The 22,109-nt window shown below is 39.0% G+C and overlaps 1 protein-coding gene across 1 annotated transcript in view; it reads left to right on the forward strand.

The window, feature by feature from the left end:
• The window catches only part of MAP4K4 (mitogen-activated protein kinase kinase kinase kinase 4), a 297,674-nt gene that overhangs the window by 168,651 nt on the left and 106,914 nt on the right, over positions 1–22,109 (forward strand). Inside the window, exons 5-7 of the mRNA XM_042783492.1 lie at positions 14,560–14,685; positions 16,184–16,294; positions 21,650–21,740. Of these exons, the coding sequence (XP_042639426.1) occupies positions 14,560–14,685; positions 16,184–16,294; positions 21,650–21,740 (328 nt within the window). The remainder of the gene's footprint in view (positions 1–14,559; positions 14,686–16,183; positions 16,295–21,649; positions 21,741–22,109) is intronic.

Below are 22,109 nucleotides of genomic sequence, written 5' to 3' on the forward strand. Positions count from 1 at the left end.
GTGGGGGTTTCCATGTGTGCTTGGCTGTACTGACACCAAAAACATCTGGTCTAAGAATATAGTTCTTTTCTGATGCAGCTATATAAAAATTATTTGGTGAGAATTGGTGTAATGCCAAATATATTTACTTAAGATAGAAGATAACAGGTGATGAATGGAAAACCAATTTGCTCTGTAAACTTTTCACCGAAATCACAATTACAAAAAAAAAAAAATCAGTGTCTAAGCATGCATGCCATGATTACATGCAAATTTTCTTCATTTTAAGTTAAAGAAATGACCCTTTTGATATAACAAATAGCAGAAATAGCAGTGAAGACTGACCAGATCATCAGGGTGAATGTGCTTGAATCAGATTTCAGGAGGATTATTGTGTTTCAGATGAATTTCTCAGCAGCTCTTTTACATATTTAAAGGAAATGTTTAGAGAACATCCATGGTATCATTGTGTGACTTAAAAATTTATATAGGTACATAATATGTATGTCTTTTATATTCTATATTGTGGGTTTATATATTAATTTATGTACTTGTTGCTTGGTGCTCTACTTCTTCATCCCTTCCCCATCTCTGAACCCCTTTGCAGCCACTGATCTTTTAATATCTCTGTGTTGTTGTTAGTTGCTGTTGAGCTGGCTTTGATTCATGACAACCTTATGTTTAAATGTGTAATAGATTGAAACATTGCCCGTTCCTGCACCATTTGCATGATCATTGGCGTGTTTGAATCCATATTGTGGCTGTTGTGTTGGTCCATCTCATTGAGGTTTCCTTCATTTTTGGTGGCTGTCAATTTTACCAAACATGTCCTTTTCCAATGACTGGTCTTTCTTGATGACATGTGCAGAGTAAGCAATGTGAAGCCTTCCCATCTACACTTCTAATGACCATTCTGGTCATATTTCCCCCAAGATTGATTTGTTCATTCTTTTGGCTGTCCATGATATATTCCATATTCTTCACTGGTACCACATTTAAATGCATCAGTTTTCCCATACATATATATGCACATAGTATATACATCCACGTATATAAGTAGTATGCAGTGAGTATGTAATCAGTTAACCTAATTAGCTCTTGCATTGGCAGTTAGGGTAGTCGTTTTTTTCCTAAATTGTCACTTTTTTTTTTTTTTTTTAATATCTGAAAGAAAACAAACAAACCAACCAACCTCACTGCTGTTGAGTTGGCATAGTGACCCTCCTTGGGTTTCTGAGGCAGTATCACTATGGAAGTAGATTGCCCAATTTCCTTCCAAGGAGCAGCTGGTGGGTTTGAACCACCAGCTTTCTGGTTTGTAGTCAAATGTCTTAAGCACTACGCCACCATACCATTTAAAAACACAAAGTTCTCCAGGACTTGTTACTTAAGATTTCATGATATGTTTCCTAAACAATTAAGGATATTGTTGTCTTCAATTAAATTTATCACTGAGAGATTATAGCTTTGATAACAAACCCCAGATCAACCCTTTATTTACTCTGGACTCTTAAACTCAGAGGCATCTTTTTTTCTTTCCTTTGGTTTTGAAGTTCTCTTTCTAAGATCGTAAACCTTAAGGAATATTAATTTTTTAAAATCATCTTTTTCCCATTCTCTGCTTTTAGTTAGAGAAACACAATTATTTTCATGGTCAGAAGTTGCAGTACTTTTGTGTGCCAGTTTCAGCCCAGTAGTATAGAATAAGAATGATTAGCTATTGAATGTACAGAAGTGTCTGATGTACAAGTGTAACATCCATGCAAACAAAAGCCTTACATCCAGTGAGCAAGTACTGTTCAAGAACTCAGATGTGAGGTTACCAATTTACACGAAGCCCCACAGGAAGAAATTTGGTAGCCTGATTAGTCTAGGCTCTGAGAACGTGAAAGTGGTTTGGTGGCCCGTGGGTTTTCTTGCCTTGTTTTACAGTCTGTGTGATTTCTCGTCTGTATTTTTTCATGCTGGCTCCTTCTTCCTTCAACAGTTGCCTGAGTGTACCTTGAGAGGCCTTTCCTCACCCTCCAGGTATAGCTCATTGCCCTTTCCTCTGTGGTTTCTTTCTCTGTGCTCTGTTCATCTCTGTAAGTTTTGGTCCCCATCTGTCTGTGTCACTAGGCATGGATCTCCACATTCCACCTTCTGCTCTTTATCTTGCCAGAATGTGCCCAGCACAATTTCTGTTATGACACACGGACAGTGTCAATACATATTTATTGAATGAATTTGTACCAGTGAATGGGTACATAGACATGGCTCTTGCTAAAAAAAAGACTGTCAAGAAAAGTGACATAATAACCTCTTAGCCTTCTTTTTTGGGTAATGGCAGATAGCAAAATTAGCAGTTTGTGTTGCAGGTTGGGGGTGCAGTGAATGAGAGAGGTTCCAACATGGTAATACCGTTCTTTGTGCTTATGGGTTTGAGTTGTGAATGATCTTTCAGGGTCTTCACTGGAGATACTTATTTGAACATATAACTAACTGGCTTAAATGTAGGTGTCTATAGATCAGTGTGTTCTCTCTGGAGGAAATGCAGTTTTTCTGTGTGTTCGTCATGTGGTAGGTTTACTCTTTCCTTTTGTGCAGGAATCCAGCCTCTGATTACCTTGAAGACAGGCGTGGTAGTCTTGTGGTAGTCTTTTCTAACAGCTACATTTCTTTTTCTTTTCTTCTGTGAGAATTCCAGTTTTAAATTAATTACTGTGGCTTGGTCAGCTGATTCAGAAGACTCCACACAAACTCTTACCATGTGTTTTGCTTCAGAGACAGAATACACTGGGGCTGATGTTCATGAGAAAGGGAGTATTGAATTTTTCTTTAGGGAGTGGTATTGTTTGAAGGTTGGCAGACAGATAACATCTGTAGTCTCTTGCCTTCCTTTCAAGATCTGTTTGAAAGTGTGGCTGCTGCAGCATCCAGTTCACCTCACCCTGGTTTATGTGTGTGTTTATAGAAGGTGGAAGGATGGATTGAGGAGAGGGATCACAAGTTAATGAACTATTTGCATACCCAAACTACTTATAGCTATTCTGTGAAATGTGTATATGGTAGACTGACTTTAAGTTTTATGTAAAGTGATGAGTAACAAAGTTAGCTAATCACATGTTTTCTTGATGATATTGAAAAACAAAAACTTTCCTTTGTTTTAAATAATTGATAATATAGCTTGCTCACTGTGCTAGTTGGGAGGAAGGGGTGGTTGGAAATAATATGAAGTAAAAGAAGCAGCAATTTTTATCTTCAGAATTTATAGAAATGTGATTTTTTTGTTGTTGCCTATTTAAATTGTATGACATAAATCCTGTATTACTGACTTACACTGTTGTAGTGCAGTGAATTATTTAATATGACTCTTCTAGCCATGGTCTTTGTGACTCCCACCAGATGACTGGGTGGCATTGTGCAAATGTGAGGTGCTTGTGGTGCACCAGGGGGCTTGGATAGCTTGTTAATAATGTAAATAAGGAATGGGACTGTGTGAATAAGATATATGGAAGGTATAAGGTATATACCCTAATGTGAAGATTGGTCAGTTTTGCCATCTCACTAGGCTCAAAGTGAGCCATGTGAGAGGCACAAAAGGGGGGATCTCACTGCCATCAGGAGAGAAGATCCCAGACTGGAGCATGTCCTTGGGCCTGAGATCCCAGTGCTGAGACAGCAGAGAGATGGTGGCAGCAGATGCAGTGGAACCAAGAGACCATCATGGCCCACAGAGCGAGAAAGCTGAGTGCCTTTGGACAGGAGACTTGCTGGTGGAATGGGGTCCCTCTCTCTGCTAAAAGAGCTTTGTAACACTGGCCTGAGTGAGCAGGGCAGAGGCTGAGGGCCAAAGAGAAACATGCCTTTGGCGCAGCTGAGAAAAAGCTATTTTGATTGAAGAGTTGCACCTTGAGTTGTTTCTGATCCTGAATTGTAACTGTTACTTCCCTAATAAACCCCATAATTGTGAGTATTATCTGTGAGTTCTCTGTGATCACTGCAATGAATTATCAAACTCAGCAGAGAAGGAGTGCCTTGGGGAAGGGGTGGCTGGTATCAAAATTGGCAAGAAGTTTGGAGGGGTGGTGGCATGTCTAACTTCTGCCTTATAGCAATCAGCCTTGGGCTGATGCTATTGATGTTATTCTGAATCTTCTTTCCCTGTTGTGAAGTTAGAGAAGGTCAGAGGATACCACCTCCTTGCTCTTTTTTACAACTATAAATCTTGAGAATTATTTTCTAGTTAATATTTTTGATTCCTATATGCAATAAAATTCACATTTTAAACAATAATCTTTTACAACCACATTAAAAGATTGTTTTCTGATGAAATACAAATAATATTATCAGCAGTAATATGTATTATATTCAGAACATGTCTCAAAATGAAAATATTAAAAATGAAGCTATAGCAAATAAGTGCCCGTGGTCATGGGAGCATTCCTTAAAACTTTGGAATAGAGTAGAATATCAAACTCAGCAGTGGATCATCTTATTTCTGATTGAATCACATATTGAAAATAATTGATTCTCTTTATCTCCAAATATTTTTGGTATCTGTATTCTTAACATCTTTTCATGTTTTTCTGAAAGTAGCACCTACAGTTTACGATACAAGGACATAGGAAAAAAACCTCAAGAAAGTTATTTGAAGTATATATTTGAGACTAAGGACCCACACTGATAATTTTTATTTAGCAACAGACCCAACCTAAATACAGCATTTCCAGATTACTAATGTCCAACTGAAGTACAGCACAAAGTTACAAACTAACTCCCAAACCCTGTAAAGCCTATTGTATTAAAAATTCAAGGTATATACAGTTTATAGTAACAAACAGGCACTACTTTGAGATGGGCATCAAAACAGTATTATTATTACTGTTTGAAGATGTTCTAGTATATCTGGAAGTGTTTCTTTAATGTCTTCTATGCATAGAAAGGTACACTATACTAAGACAAACATTTGGCCAATGTTAGAGACTTACATAGAACCATACCTATTTCGACTTACGTACAAATTTGATTTAAAGACAGATTTAGGAACAAAACTTGTTCATAATCCAGGGACTGGACTGCCTATATTACAGTCAGAAAATAAATAGTTTGCACTAGTGTAGACTTGTTTCGGTGGCTGGCTGTTGTGTTGGTGTAATTGATGGCTGGCGTCCTTGGCTAAGCCCTCTTAGCACATCACAACGGTGAGCTGATGATGCTGGCAGAGTGGTCACTATTGATTGCCTGTCCACCCATCTGCTACTAGCAGGAAGGCAATTCCAGAGAGTCATGTGTCTGTTCCCAGGAGGGCTGGCTCTTTTACAGGCTGCTTGAGAAACACTTTGTGTTTAGAACTGTAGTCAGTACTCAGTTTATAAAGCCAAGGATAATTATAGTTCATTTTCCAAAAATCATATTTGAGTGCTTACTGTGTGCAAGATACTGTGAAAGTCTTTTCATCTCTTCTCATTTTTTTTTTTTTAATTCTCCTTCTTGGGTTGTGACGTTCTTGCTAAGATCTTCATCTTGTACATAAAGAAACTGAGGTTCAGGGGTTCACTTATTTTTTTAAGATCACATGTTTTATCAGCAGCCAGATGTATATAGTTGAACACTAAATGTGTGGTGGGTATTGTGCAGGGGAGTGGAGATGAACATGGGAGAGTCCCTGCCTTCCTGGAGTTTATGGTCTGTCACAGAAGGTAGGTAATTAATTACAGGGTGGTGAGTGTTCATTTTTTCATTGCCCTCCTAGATTTTTCTGGAGCTTGATAATGTGGTTCGGTCCCATGCTGTAGTGCAGATTTGAAGTGAAGATTTTGGAGGAGAGACCAGAGGACACATTTTTATGAATTTCTGTGGCAGAGTATAAAGCATCCAACATAGACTTTGTTAAAAAGAATCAGTTACACAGTGGGCCAGAACTGAGAATACTGGTTTGGTTTGGAGCAAAACATCCCTTTGGGGTTTTGCTAAGTGATCTCAGGTTGGTTATACATACTTATTAGTCTATGTAGATGTGGTAGCCTTATGGACTCATATCCTACATAGGTTGTTCAGGTATTAGGGTTTGGGACTCTGAATCTTCTGATTCTGTATTTCTCTCACTGTCTCCCTTCAGATGATAAAAGAAAGTGAAGAAAATTGGGAGGGAGAGACATTTTTAATTATTTTCCTAGTTGGGATTGAAAAATGAGGAGGTGAAGGTTGAGTTATTTTAGACATTCTTGATGCCATCCTGTAGCTCTCCTATACATTGCAGTAGGAAGAAACTAGTCACACAGATTTACAAGCTGTGAGAAGTTGTAGAGCAGGCTTCATGAACAGTGCTGATTCCTACCTTCCCCTGATTATAGATACAATATTGCCAAATGATCCAGTGTGGTTTTTGACACCTAAAAACCTCTAAGTGAAGGATGATTATCAGCAATTAGAATATCTTGATTGTGTTTTCTGTTTTACATGAAGACTTGTGAAATTTAGTCATTGTCTTCTAGTGTTACTCCCTGGGAAGTTTAGTAGGGTGTGTGATAGCTTTACTGTGGAAGACGTCTTGGAATACTCAGAGCTCAGGGAATAGGTTCATATACGGTTTCCATGGGGATCTTCCAGAGGATTTACTCTGGCATGTGAAATTTGAGTCAGGTCACCACTCGATCGGATTTGAAAGAGGGGATTCCTTTCCAGATATGTGAATTATCCACAATGAAGAGAATTATTTCAAAGTAACAAAATTACAGTGTATATACATTTTAAACTAAGATTTACTTACCTGTTGCTATAATTGGCACACTACAGTGAAATTCTGTTGTCCAAGGGAGCACTAAGAGCCAGGTCTGAAGTACTATGGATTTTTTGTTTAGCACCATGACATTTGAAAGATACATACCAAAGGAAGATTGTATTACTTTTCTCTAGGTGACCATGGCTTATTAATCTTTCCTTTCTTCACTCACATACTTTGTTGTGTCATGAAATATCAAAATAATATAAGCAGGAGTCATTGTAAGTTAAAAAGAGGCCAATAGGAGCGATGGAAAGTGTGAGGGAAAGATTGAGGTAAAGCTGTTAGATATATAAAAAATCTTTGTGTGGCCACTAATATCCTCAAGGTCAGAATTAGAAAATCACTGAGCTACGTAAACACTAGCCATTAACCATCCCCCTATCACCCCAGTCAGGAGCTCTGGTAGCATAGTGCCTAAGGGACTTGACTGCTAACTAGATGGCTGGCGGTTCAAACCCACCAGCCACTCCCTGGAAGGAAGATGGGGCAATCTACTTCCGTAGTGGTACTGCCTCAGAAACCCAAGGAGGGGTCGCTATGAGTTGGGTCCGACTCGAGGGCATATAACAACAACAACATCACCCCAGTCAAGGAGCTCTGGTGTCGAAGTGGGTAAGGCATTTGACTCCTAACCACCTCAGCAGTTTAAACCCACCAGCTACTCCGGAGGAGGAAGATGGGGCAGTCTACTTCTGTAAAGATTTGCAACCTTGGGAAACTGGGGGATGGCGGCGGCAGCGGTTAGGAGTTGGAATTGACTCCCATGGCAGTGTGTACTCCACCAATCACTGCCTCTCTAAGTATGGTCTATAGAGTAGTTCTTTCATTTTGGTAATGTCTTTATTTTTGATTCAGGCATAAACTAATAATTCACTTATAGCAGTTGAGATTAAACAATAATTATTTTAATGACCTGATCAAAAGCAGTGTGATTTCTCATAATAATTCTTGAAGTTTTTTCCTGTGTGTGATTTATGTTTTGTTTATGTATGTATGTGTGTGTGTGTGTGTATATAAAATTATGATTATATTTTTTTTAGTGGTGGGAAAGTGAGAACAGATGGTCTATATGATGTGTGGATTTTTTTTTTTTTTTATTGTGTCACTCTGGTTGAGGAATGGAAACATCTGCGATTCCAAGTTGTTACTTTCTAAATGAGCACTGGGTTCTCCTTTAATGGACCACAGAAAGCATATTGGGTCTCAGATTTCTTCCTGGGCAGATACCCAAAAGGCGTAACAGTTACTACCTACAAAGGTGTAGGTAGTTAGTAGCTGATTTTATGACTTTGTTAATTCTGTCATCTCTGTCAGTTCTGGGTTAGTTTAGGTTTTTGTTTTTTCTCATGGGGATATGTTCCTGCTTCTTCACATGTCTGGTAAGTTTTAATTGGATACCTTTTTAGGTTCTGGATAGTTTGCATTCCTCTCCTTTTCTTGCATTTTGTTCTGGGGTGCAGTTAAGTTACTTGGAAACAGTTACATAAGATTGGTTTGCTGGACCCAGAGCAGCACTTAGTCTAGAGTTAATTAGCGTAGTACCTAAGGCATTTGACTGCTAACCAGAAGGTTGGCGGTTCAAACCCACCAGACACTCCTTGGGAGGAAGGTTGGGCAATCTACCGTAAGTGAAACCCAAGGAGGGGTTGCTATGAGTCGGATCCCACTCGATGTCACATAACAACAAAAACAGCACTGAAGGTGAAGGAGCTCTGGTGGCATAGTGCCTAAAGCATTTGACTGCTAACCAGAAGGTTGTACTTCCGTAGAGATGCCGCCTTAGAAGTACAAGGAGGGGTCCCTGTGAGTTGCGACTGACTCGACGACAGTGAGTTTGTCTTTTTTTGCGGGGGGGGGCGGCGCTTAAGAAGAGCCGTACCAAGTGATTCACTGTACTGCAGTTAGCTACTGTTGTTAGTTGCTGTTAAGTCGATTCCTACTCAGGACAACTCCAGAGTGCAGAGTAGAAGTGTGTTCCATAGAGTTTTCCAGGCTGTGACCTTTCAGAAGCAGATCACTAGATGTGTCTTTGGAGGTGCCCCTGGATGGGTTCAAATCACTAGTGTTTCAGCTAGTGGTTGAGCACTTATGAGCATGCATTACCCAGGGACCTTTTTAAGTTAGAGCTGAGTGCAAACCGCTCAGTCCACTTAGGGACCTATTCAGTGTATATGATACTCTTTTTCTATTTGCACTGAGAGAAGCTCCATAGAGTTTGCCACTGGCTTAGAGAGTGGTAGTGTATGGGCTGAGGCAAGATACATTTTAAGGGACTTTCTGGCAGGTCAGAAAGATAAGGCCATAACATGGTGAGTGATCCTAGCCTTCCCTTCTTTGCTCCAGGAAAGATTTAAGCATGGGAAAAGCCACTGTCAAGAAGTTGTGGGTCTGAATTAGTACATTGCAGCAAATAGGAAGAAACCATGAGGCCAGAATCAGAGCTGTGTGGCACAGGTGGCCGAGTAGAAGGCAGATTAAGCAGCAAGGTGGTAGTTATTCAAGCTTTCATCAACCCTCCCCTGCACAAGTGTCCATTGGTGGAAGCAGTCCAAGTAGGGAACCTGGCATTGATCCTAGAGCAGCAAGGAGGGGAGGGGAGAGGACCCCTCTGTTCAGTGACAAAGGAACTGAACTGCATGTGCTGCCAGAATGAAACTCATTTTGAATTCTTATGGGGCTAACTTCTGTATCTTAAAACTCTGTGTCTTAATGCTCTTATATTTTTTCCCCCTAATTATGAAAGTTGTTAAGTGTTGTCGAGTTGCTTTGACTCATGGAGACCCTGTGTACAACAGAACGAAACATTTGCCTGATTTTGCACCATTCTCAAAATCGTGAAAGTAGTATGTGTCAGTTGTAGAAAATTAAGAAAGTTAAGAAAATATCTTTTATTTGGTAACATTTCTTGTTCTCTTTCTTTAAAATATATTCATGGAGTTATTTATACATATGCACACTTAAGTTGTGGATGGCAACAAATTGATGTCATGAATACACTGTTTTACCTTCTGCACATCTTGATTACTGGTCCCTTATGGATCTTATAATATAATTACAATTTAGATTATATTCTAGCTTTTTGATTGATTTAATGGGGGCTTACCTGTTAGACATGTTTTCCATCTCAATAAGCTTCAGTGTTTCAGGTCCTGCTTTAAGTTTCTGTACTTTAGGAGTCTCCACAAGAAGTACTCAGTCTTATTTTATACATACTCTATGTATGTTACTAATTCCCTAAACGGGGGGAGAAAATGGATGGATTCTAAAATCAAGGAATAATATGAACTATTTCCAAGTTCGTATTGAAAACCCTTGGACCCATGGTATTGTGTCCTATAGGTTGGTGCTTGACAAGGCAACTGATTGCTTTGTATTGATGACATGGGACTTTGAGAAGTTCTAATTGTTTAATTTAAATGCTAGAGAAAATAATTATTTGTCTAATTTGGCTTTACAGTTTGAGTATGATCACTTCATTATCTGTCACGTTGTGTGTGTGTGTGTGTGTGTGTGTGGATGGGGGGATTGCCCCAGAGATGTTTTGTGGTCTCTTTGTGGTTCTTGACATCATTCATGGAAAACCAGGGTCATGAATGAGTGATACTGAGGAAAATGGGATTGATCTTGTTTACAAGCCTGTATCATTTAATCACAGTCACGTTTCTCCCCCATCCGTGCCCCTCCCTCCTTGTCCATCCAGGTGAATGGTGCTATTATGTAATTCTTTCTTTTCTTATTAATTGGATACTGAGTGATTAAATCTCATTGAAATATTCAGCAATAATGTGACCTGGCAAATTTTCTGGAGGAAGGAGAAGTTAAAAGGCTTTCAGAGGACTTTGTCTAGTAAAAGTTCTTCTGTATGGTGTCTTTAGGAAGAAAGGAAAGAGTGAGCAGATTAAGGACTTCAGGGCTATTACACCTGACTTTGGAACCCCAGGAGTTAATTGATTTAATTAATGAAATTACAGCAAGATGTTGTGAGTCCTTGATTTCCATTTTATTTTATTTTCTCATGTGAATTTTTAAACTTTTGGGATTTTATCCTGGAATGGATTGGTCTTTGGGAAGCAGGGCTTGTTAATTTGATAAGGAATGTGCTCTTCTTTCCTTTTGATCCGATCCTGTAACCTTAATTTTGTTCTGTCCCACATAGTTCTGTTCACAAACACTTAGTTGAATAGTCAGTAAATTTAAATGATATAACTTTTTCATGTGCCCAACTCCAAGAACAATTAAGTGTGATTAATATGTGTTGTTGTTGTTGACCTATTTTGGTCATGTTGTAAGAAGGGACCATTCCCTGGAGAAGGATGTCATGCTTGGTAGGGTGGAGGGTCGACGAAAGAGGGGGAGGCCTTCAAGAGATGGATTGACACGGTGGCTGCAATGATGGGCTCAAGTATAGCAGGGATTGTGGGGCTGGTGCGGGATCGGGCAGTGTTTCGTTCTGCTGTGCATGGGGTCGCTATGAGTCAGAAATGACTCGCCGGCACTTAACAACAACAACAACAACAACAACAACAATATGTGTTGCTTTCAGTTTGGTGTGATAATGAGTAATCCTCTCAGACATAGCTGGGATTTGCCAGGTAAAAGATAATCTGTTCTTATTTTTCCCAGTTCACAGTCCCATAAAGAAGGTTTCAGTAGTAGTTGACTAAAACAAGTGAACAAACTTGTAAACAAGTTTTTAAAAATATATTTGCATAAAAATTGCATTAAGTATATATTCCTTTATGGTACTGAAATCTGCCAGAGATATTTGCATATCTCATTTTATCAGTTCTCCTTGCAGCTAACAAAGAGGAACAATTAATTGCCCTACCTCTATTGTTTGACCGTTAACTGAGTAGACATTTAATTCTTGAAAGAGTGTATGCTGGATGGAAAGATGATTACCTCAGAACATTTTCCAATCTTGGACCCTAATTAGTTATCTAACGTTTATCTGTCTCTCACATTCAGTATAGTTACTACTGTCCATGGAATGAGAGAGGATTTAGGTAACCAGAGCCTAAACAGTGTTTTAAGGGGTCATTTAAAAGCAAAACCGTAATATGCACTCCTGTGTGCTCAGATGGTAGAGTGCACTAGGCTTGTCATATGACTTATTTATAAACCATAGCTGCTTTTGAAAATTACCACTGTTCAGATGTTATCCCCTCCCCCAGCCCGCTAACAGCCAGTGAAGGCCACTGTAAACTCATCGCCTGTAGTCAGATCCCAGCCTGAGACAAAGACCTTTTCTATGAGAGTTTGCGCCCACTGGTTAGAGTCCAAAATGCTAATTGGCATCAGCTGCATTAAATCACTAAGTGGGGGTTAGCAGCTGCCTTCTCATTGGGGAAAAACAGGAGGGAGCCTTTGCTTTCTTACCAAGAAGGCGTCTTTCCTCTCTTAAACCAAACCCAACCCATTGCTGTCGTGGTGAATCCGACTCATAGCGACCTAAGAGGACAGAGTAGAACTGCTCCGTAAGGTTTCCAAAGCTGTAACATAAGCAGACTGCCATGTCTTTTTCCTGTGGAGGGGCTTGTGGTTTCAAACCACTGACCTTTTTGAACCACTGACCTTTCTTTCGGTTAGCAGCTCAACGCTTAACCACTGCACCACCAGGGGCTCCTTCCTCCTCTCTCAAGTTATCCTAATTTATTTTCCATTTGTATATTGTTGTGCCTTCTTAAAGAGGAGAGGAGAGGGTAAGGTTGTCTGGACCCGGCCTAGACACATGGGATATATAAACTTCCTCTGCAGGTTTTACCAATTGAGTTTTCTTTTTATATGTGGGATTTGTTGCTGTTTTAAAATTTCAATTTAGGCCTGCCCCAAATCTGTTTTCATTATATCCTCTCAGGCTAAATGAGGTGTTTCTTTTTGGTAGCCGTAGCAGTGGGGTGTGTGTGTATGTTTTTAAGTACTAGAATGAGACCACCAGACTTGTTTTACATTAATGACCAAAGGGAGAACTGAACTCAAAAGTTGGTTCCTTACTTTAAAGACAGCATGAAACAGTGTCTAATAAGCATTAGCCATAGTTGGATTCCAGTTGTAGTTGGCTCAAAGCCTTTGGCATATTCTGCATTTCTGGTGCTTTTTCTCCAAGGTGGGCACTCATAATTAGACAGTAAATGACAATTAACTGTGTTAAATGCCTTTTTATTTCACAAGATTTGTTATGAGTCATTTATTTTAAAATCATAGAAGCAAGAGGAGGAATGTTTAAAGTATACATAAACTTCATCCTAAAACAGTTATTTGAAAGGAGAGCATACTTTCCTCTCAATAGTTTTTATAGTTCAGGTTCATATGTTCCCAGGGTTTGACCACTCAAGACCTTTTTTCTTTAGATCAGTGAGGCCTTATGAGTGGTTTTGGAGATGCTATTCTGAAACAGTAGGTTTTTTTTAAGGGGTGTATGTGTTGTGTGTGTGTGTGTGTGTGAGAGAGAGAGAGAGAGAGAGAGAGAGAGACTTTTGGCCCTGGTAATACCTGCCTTCCTTACTTCTCCCCAGCTGTGTGGTGTGTATGTACCTTCACATGCACTCCTTTCTTTCTCACACATGCACAGCACACACACAGAGACCCCAGTCTACTGAGCAACCCTGGAGAGGGAAGAACATCAGTCATAAGTGGAATGAATATATCTGTGTAGAAAAACAGAATGTAGGGAAGTTTTAAGGGACCCAGTTACCATTTCCTTTGAAAAGTAGATAGAGGGAATTATAGAGATCTGGTCTTCAGATTTTTCTTAGATACTTTTCTTAACCAAGGCTGATTTTTCTCTTTGCCTGTACATTCCCTCTTTTTCCTTACTTTAATTCTTCCTTTTTCTCATTTTCATGTGACCTAAAAATCTTTGTTGACATGACTTTTTGTGTAGTATGGTAGAACACTCTGTCATGTGTATGTAACAAGAAACAGAATGTCCACGCTGGTACACAGTTTCCCACTGGGAGTAGAGAGAAAGGCAGAGGCTGGGCAAGACTTCTCAGCCCTCATCATTCACAAGGGCAGCTCATTTTTATTTTCTAGACCCATGTCACCATTTGTTTCCTTTATTCCCCACCTGATCTTCCCCCTCGAACTGTGTGTTTTTCTGATCATATTATTTTAATGAAGCAAAAAGCTAAGTGCAGAAAGCAAGTCTGCAAAAACTTTCTATAATTGAGTGACATTTTATTATTGAAAATCACTGGACCCACCAGAATCCCTTTCAGGTGCAGATTCTCACTAAACATGCCACCTAGGAGTTGCCTTGCTGCCTGTGTTTTGTAATGTGACCATAGCCTCACTGGAGGGGCTGCTGTTGTGAAGGGTTGGTAGAAGTGAATGTTATCTGGTCTTAACTGGGCCTGCCAGATGATTTATATTCATAAATATTTACTGGAAAGGAAACAACCTTAGTTGTTATAGATGAGCAAATTGAGACCCAGTGCATTAAAGTAAATTGTAATATTTACTAAATTAAAGTACATTAGGAGTAAATTGCCTAAGGTAACCTAGTCAAAAAAGCTAGGACTCTACCTCCTGCCCTATGCACCCTTATACTACTTTCCATATTATACATCTTTATCTTTTGTATTTAACATATTTCTAGCATAGCCTGTAATTTCAAAGGATAGGTCCCCTGTGATTCCTAACTCTTGGTTAGAATGAAGATAAAAGTGAATGTATATACCTCCTTTCTCTTGGTGGGCCTGGAAAGTGATGTTTCTTTCATTATTGTGTGTGTATATATCTGTGTGTGTGAGCAAAGTAAAGTTGTGCACTTCATTCAAAAGCAATGCATTTTGTTTTTGTTTATTCTTAAGGATGAAGAGGAAGAAATCAAACTTGAGATAAATATGCTGAAGAAATACTCACATCATAGAAATATTGCAACATATTACGGTGCTTTCATTAAAAAGAGCCCTCCTGGACATGATGACCAACTCTGGGTAGGCAGATGTTTCCTGAATGGTTTGTAGGGCTTTCTTCTTTGGCTGTATTAGAAGGGCACTAAGTATTTTTCAAAGAGGGGGGGAGAGAAAAATTGGAAAGTAGCTGGTAGATTCTAAAGGTTTCCTTGGCCTGTATCTTGTTTGAAGGTGTATTAGATGCTATTTTAATGTTGATTTCACATTGAACAGAAAAGAGCTAACTCTGTATTTCAAGGATAAAATGGCATTTTTTTTTTTTAAGGATTGTGATGAAATAGCAAGGAAATTGGGTGCTTATAAATAAAAGTGATAAGTAAAAATAGTGGAAACTGGTTAGTTCAATTGGATCTTTCTTTACCACTTGGAAATGAGAAACAAATCTCACGAAAGCACAATTCTGGTAGTGACTTATTAATATTAATGATAATATTAATTAAAACCAGTAAATTCCAGGGACTCTTCTGGAATTTTTATGCATTAAAAACCTCTTACTAAAAACATTTATGTTCAATATAATGACCCTGAGATATTGTCAAATCTGTGATTATTACATTAGTTATGCTCAAGGTACTGAACTTCTGAAGCAGGAAGATGGGGAAATACTTTTTCTAATAAGCCTTTTTTTGAGGGTGGGAAATGGTTGTAGAAAATTTGCGAAGTTGAGAAAGTAGAAAGGGGAAAAAAATTGTTCCAATCTCCATCACCCAAATACAATCGTAATGAAAGTTTTAGAGTTGTTCTAAGTACTTTTAAAATATAGTTGTGACCATATTGTATAAAGATTTAGATGTTATAAATAATATATTCTAAAAAAATTAGATAAAACCAAAACCCATTGCTGCTGAGTCCAGTTCTGACTCATAGCACCCTTACAGGACAAAGTAGAACTACCCAATAGGTTTTCCGAGGCTATAATTCTTTACAGAAACAGACTGCCACATCTTTTTCCCATGGAGTGACTGGTGGGTTCGAACTGCCGACCTTCTGATTAGCAGCTGAATGCTTAAGCACTGTGCTACAAGGCTCCTTCAAAAATTATATACTTCTTAATGATAGCACTTCTTTTTTGTACTAAACCCAGTTAATATAAAATAGATTGAAGATCACAGTGTGAGAAAAAGAGAGCATTTTTGAGGCTAAATGAGAAGAAATGTTAGGGAGTATTTAAATCAGATTTCTGATAATTGGTCGATGAGTAAGAATAAGACCCAAATGAGTCTCCCATGCTCATGTGTTTATAGAGCAGTAGCATTTCAGAACCTGTGCATAGGAGCGCATGCTGCATCATCTCAGAAAATCTCAATCTCCTGGACCAACTATACACAGTGGATAAATTGAGCAGTGAAAGGAGTTCTCAGTAATTTGGATGTCTCCAAAGTGATCGTATGCCTAGGTCTTTAGGAAGGGTGATGTGACTTAGACTGCATTTTAATATCTTCTCTGATGTTTACTAAATTTACTATGCTCTCTCTGACTGCTGGAATATGTTAGTCACAGTGTTTCTTGTCTACCCTAGCTTGTTATGGAATTCTGCGGGGCCGGGTCCATTACAGATCTTGTAAAGAACACCAAAGGGAACACACTGAAAGAAGACTGGATAGCTTACATCTCCAGAGAAATCCTGAGGGTAAGAGAAAGCTATAACTGTGGTACCTAATATGTGTTCTCATGCTTACATTTTCATTATCTTAGCCTGAAGAATTTCTTTGCATTAGTTATACCTATACTGTACAGATTATTTTCTTCTTGACAACCAGTGGTCTATACAGCTAGTCTGATAGTTTAAGCTACATTGTGGTTTGGACTCTGGCAAGTACCAAAGAAGATAGACTTAAACAAAAAATTATTTTTCTCTATTTTCCTAAAGTTTTTCCTCTAGGTCATCATTCCATACTTAATAGCATCTTTCCTTGGAAGTTAAAAAGAAAATCAGAGGGGAAGAGAAGAGAAATAATCTCTGTTTATTGTTTTTATAGGGACCCTGTGTGTAAGTTTATGGAATCAATATTAATGGTGCTAAATGCTGGCTTTCAAAATCATCTTGTGAACTTTGGCATTAACTATTAGAATCTGTTGTAATATTTATGAGGAAAAGTTCTAATGCTTAATGTTATTTACAGCCAATTGAAAAACTGGCTTTAGAATCTTAGAGTAAGTTTCCGAACTGCTGTTTTAGCAGCTTTCAAATGACCCCTCTCAGGAATAAAGCCATCTTGCCAGCACAGGAGAGGGGTTTTTTAGATTTCATATGAGAAATGCTTGTGAGTTACCGGTGTGTGTCTGTTTCTTTTGTCAACCATCACATTTCTTTTCGCCCCTCTACTTCCAAATTACATACTTAGCATTACTTGGATGCGTTTCATTAACCTACCATATTTTAAAATAAAAACTGCAGAAGTTAAACTAGAATCTAGTTCTTATGCTTCTCCCACTAATTAAAAAAGAAAAAAAATCTTGTAAGTAGGTACTTTATTTTTTACTTACAGTTAAAGTGACCCCACTTACTATATTTAAGATTATAGATGATTACAGGTTTAAAAAGGACCCTCTACAATTCCTAGAAAAATGCCTAATTTATTTTTATTTAGAGTCATTGAAAATAAGCACTTCCCTTAAGAAAACTAGTTATTGGGGTAAGAGAGCCATCTTTTTTATAATCACCCTCAGATTTCATTATTAAAATATCAAAAATCCTATCTTTTATGATTATTATAGGAAGCAGAGCCTAAAACGGGGAATGTGTATCTTGCCCTAAGCTACTATAAGGGAATTTAGTAAAGGAGCAGGTGTATTTATTAATAGCTAAAACTCTTAGTTTGGGAGTCAGACTAACAAAGTCCTTAAAAGATTGGGCATGGGAGTCAATCAGACTTGAGTTTGAGTTCTCGCTCTGCTACTTTTTTTATTGTAGACCATTGGTAAAATTATCAACTTCCAGGACTTAATTTCCTCATCTGTAAATTTTAGATAACAGCCCTAAGAATTAAGTACTATTAGTATGGAAATTAAATGAGGTAGTGTCTGTGAATCATTTAGTGAAACATATAGGCACATAGCAACCTCTGAGTAAATGTTAGTTGCTATCATGATTCTCCTGTACATACTCACAAGCACATTCCATTCCTACATATAATTCCAGTATAAGATTTCTCAAGCAGAGAACTGGCTTTCATTATAATATCTTAGGCATTAGATGTATTTCAGCCATCAAAGGTAAATATCCGTGTTTTTATATGCACAGGCAAGCATTGTTTGCCTATAATTTGTAATATATATATTTTACCACCATTGATCTTGGGCAGTGTTTGAAAAAGGCTAGGTTATTTGAAGCCACTAATAGACTTGCATATGACAGGTAAATGGACATCTTTCTGAGATGCAGCAAAACTTTTTCATCTCAGTGGGTTTCCTTCATCTAGATTTCATCTAGGATGTGTTTTTTTTTTTTTTCCCCCCTCTGTAATAAGAGTTTAAATTAACTAAACATACATAAAAAGCCTCTGGAAGAGTTAATATAACTACTTCTCACTTATTGACTATCTTATTATCCAACATTTCACATGTATGACAGTAGTGAAAAATCTGTCTACTTTTTGCGTTAATGAGGCCATAGCTATGGTGGCAACTGCTTTGGAGCATCCCCTCCCTTGAGGAGGGTCTCTGGGTGGCCTCTGGGCAGCTGGGCCATGCTGCCTTGTGCTCTCTGCCCCTTCCTGTCATTAGGAGTGCCATGTCCAGCTGCTGCACAGGCCATGTGTAGGCACAGACAGCACCAAGCCAGTGAGCACCTATTCTGGGTTCCCAGCTCCTATGCAGTCTGAGGCCCTGAAGCTCAAAATTGCTGTGAAGCGGGAAGGGCAGGAAGAAAGAGGTATTGGAGAGGATATTTGGAAGAAATGCATGCAAGTTTTATGAAATCCCAAAGTAAGCCAAACTGGGCTTAGAGCCTCCACCTTACTGGGGCTGGGTGCATAGCCAGGCTCCCAGCACGCTTGTAGGAAGCCCCAGTAACTTGCGAGGCCCAGAGGGCAGAACAGGCCCCAGGATCACGAAAGCAGGGCTTGCAGGGGTGGGAGTGCAGCCCTGGTGGATGCAGCTTGAGAAGGAAGCTCTGACCTAGCACAGGAGGAAGGTGAAGTGGTTAAGCTGTTGGACCTCTAGTCACACAGCCTGGCTTTATCCAGCTTTGTCTCATCTAAGCCTCCTCCTCCGCAGAGGAATGATCCATAATTGGACTGGTTACAGTGATGCATAGTCAGGAAATATTAGTTGTTATTATTTCTAGGATCAAATTTTCTTGAAAAAAAAAAAAAAAAAGGATGGCCTGAAAGCAGGGGGGCAAAAAAATCCTCTGTTTTTGCACAATGCCAATTTTTGCCTAACGACCTGGTCTTTTGAACCTTCCCATGTTTTTAAGTGAGGAGTTGGGTATACCTTGTACCCTAGTGTGTGTTTATAGGGATTACTAAGCATCTGTTTTCATAAAGAGAAAGCAAGATGGTAAGAAGGAGGTTGAGGCCTCATGGGAAATGTAGACAGCTACCCCAAAGCAAATAACCTGGGTTCTCAAAACACAGTGGGGTGGTTAATTTCTGTAGTGAGAAACCATTTCCTTATTCTTTAGAAGATCTTAGGTTTAGATGCTAGATCCTCAAAAGGATAAAAGTCATGAGCCATATAGGCCTTCAACATCAGTAGAAAGGCTGTTTTTTGCATAACCCACTGACACCTCAGAACTAAACAGTTTACCAACAAGCTAGCATGTTTATTTCAACCCACTTTCACATTCACATTCTGTGTAACAGTGTCTTTATTTTTGTAGAAACCAGTATTTCCTATTGAGTATGAGCACTTGAAGCCTTCCATCACCAATACTAAGGGACAAGCTTGACCAGTACTTTGTTCTGTGTCCATATACAGAATAGAATTGCAGGAAAACTGTTCCTAATTTAAAGACATTAATTCATTTACTCTGGAGTGAGGTGTTTGTGTACTGATTATCCAGACTTGGCATCTCTGCTGAGGTGGAATAATGGCGGCCTAGCTTTTGGGAGCTCTGGTAGCCTAGTGCCTAAGGTACTTGACTGCTAACCAGAAGGCTGGTGGTTCAAACCCATCAGCCACTCCTCAGAAGGAAGATGGGGAAATCTACTTCCATAGTGATACTGCCTTGGAAACCCAAGGAGGGGTCACTATGAGTCGGGTCCAACTCGACAGCACATAACAACAACAACAACAGCTGTTGACGTGGGAGTAGTTGAAAACACGTTGAACACACTCCAGTAGCTTCTTACAGCAGAATGCATTCATTGTTTGGAGTAGTCATAATTCAGGTTGGTTATTTTCAAAGAGCTGTCAGATAAATCGTAAACCATTTCATGTGTAGATGCAGCAGTCCTTTAGTGCTATGGGCAAGGATATAGATATTTCATGTCTTAAATTTACTGGTGGTAAAGAACAAAATTGCATGCATTTGTTTGCTGCCTTGATTTGAAGAGTGTTTATGCTTGTTTCTGAGATAAATAATTTTGTAAAAGTATAATAAGGAAGTTTGTGCAAATTAGAGAATAAGAATAAACGGAAGTAATTTAAGTAGGAATTATGAAAGAATTAAGGAAGCTACATTTTTTTTGTTGTTGTTGTTTTGTTTTTTGCAAAAATAAAAGGTGTTGGAAGAGGTACTATATTCACAGGAGGAACTTTCTTCCTAATTATAGCACTCAGATACCATATATTTTTAGTACTTCTTTTTCCCTCTTCAGTGCTCTGTGGTATAACACTGCATGTCCTATGTCATGGAACAAAACAGAGCCATCAAATAAACTGCATTCTGTTTCATAGGCATACTTGTAAATGATTGTTAAAAAATCCCTTATGTTGGAAAAATTAGCGTATTAGAGCAGCTGTTGTATTTAATTCATCTCCTACCAAGTAATGAGGGAGCTCTGGTAGCATAGTGGCTAAGGCACTTGACTGCTAACCAGAAGGCTGGTGGTTCAAACCCACCAGCCACTCCTCAGAAGGAAGATGGGGCAATCTACTTCCGTAGTGATACTGCCTCGGAAACCCAAGGAGGGATCGCTATGAGTCGGGGTCCGACTCGACGGCACATAACACCAACAACCAAGTAATGATAGCAATAAAACCCCACAAAAAAATTAAGCAGGAAAATCAAATAATCCTTACCTTTAGCCTTTTTTGAGTTAAGACATTTCAGATTTACATAGGTTGCTTGTGTCTTAGGGAGACAAGGTATAGATTTGTCTTCTCTAGTTAAGGACAGAGCAAGTAAAAGAGTTGTAAGAATGATGCATTTCCTGTCTTATGGGTCATACTTAGATGCAACATATGTTTTTGTTCTTCTACCACCTCTCTGAAGAGACATGATTTGTGGCTTCATTTCAGATATAAGGTCATTGAAAATTGCTTTATGCCCAATAGGTTTTGCTTCCTTGGGAAAGAAGTATATTTTATTTGAACACAAAGCACTTTTGACAGCAGAATTATATTTTGTGTTTGGTGTTGAGGTCAGATTGATCAGCAGCTAGCAGTTTGTCACTGTGCAGTGGGAAAACTAACCAGTGTCCAAAAGCCCAATTTTAAACCCTGTTCTAGCCCTTCGTTTTTTCCCCTGGGGTATGTCCAGTTCAAATATACCCAAGGGGTCACCCACTGAAAGATAGACATTCAGTGTGGGAAAGGAACCACCCTGTACATAAATAGCACAAATTATAGCAGAGAAACTGCAGATGGTAATCTAAAGTGTGTCTTAAAGGCACAGCTAAAAGATGGTGAGGTTGTTCACATGGGGAACCTCGCCACTTGGAATGCTGGGGGAAGTTTCTTTCTGTCTATGAGATCTTCTGGAAGTGTGCTCAGTAGGAGTTCATAAAAACATGAGGACCACATATGCAATTTGTTATAAAAGGTGTTGTCTTGGCTTTTTGAAGGACTAAGATTCAGCACTGTCTTTCCTATTCAGGGGCTGGCACATCTTCACATTCATCATGTGATTCATCGGGACATCAAGGGCCAGAATGTACTGCTGACTGAGAATGCAGAGGTGAAACTAGGTATGTGATGGGTGGACATGAGCATTATCTAATTCTTGCCCCTAGAACAAACCAGCAATATTCCCTGTCCCATTCTTCATTTGGCTAGAAGTTTAACCTCTTACCCACATTTTTTCTTTCTGTTCTATTTAAGAATGTGGGAACTGGGCTTACTGCTTAGTCTGGCTCCAGTTGTCCCCATATTCCCTTTTGGTCTTTCGCTATATAGCAACAAGACTCATCTTTAAATCAGATCATGTCATTCACCTGCTTCAAGACCCCTGTTGTTGTTATGTGCCGTCGAGTCGGCCCTGACTCATAGCGACCCCTCCTTGGGTTTCCGAGGCAGTATCACTACGGAAGTAGGATTGCCCAACCTTCCTTCCGAGG

This window comes from Orycteropus afer, unplaced genomic scaffold (assembly GCF_000298275.1).
Source record: "Orycteropus afer afer isolate SDZICR_OR568_19922 unplaced genomic scaffold, OryAfe1.0 scaffold00017, whole genome shotgun sequence".
Taxonomy (NCBI): Eukaryota; Metazoa; Chordata; class Mammalia; order Tubulidentata; family Orycteropodidae; genus Orycteropus; species Orycteropus afer.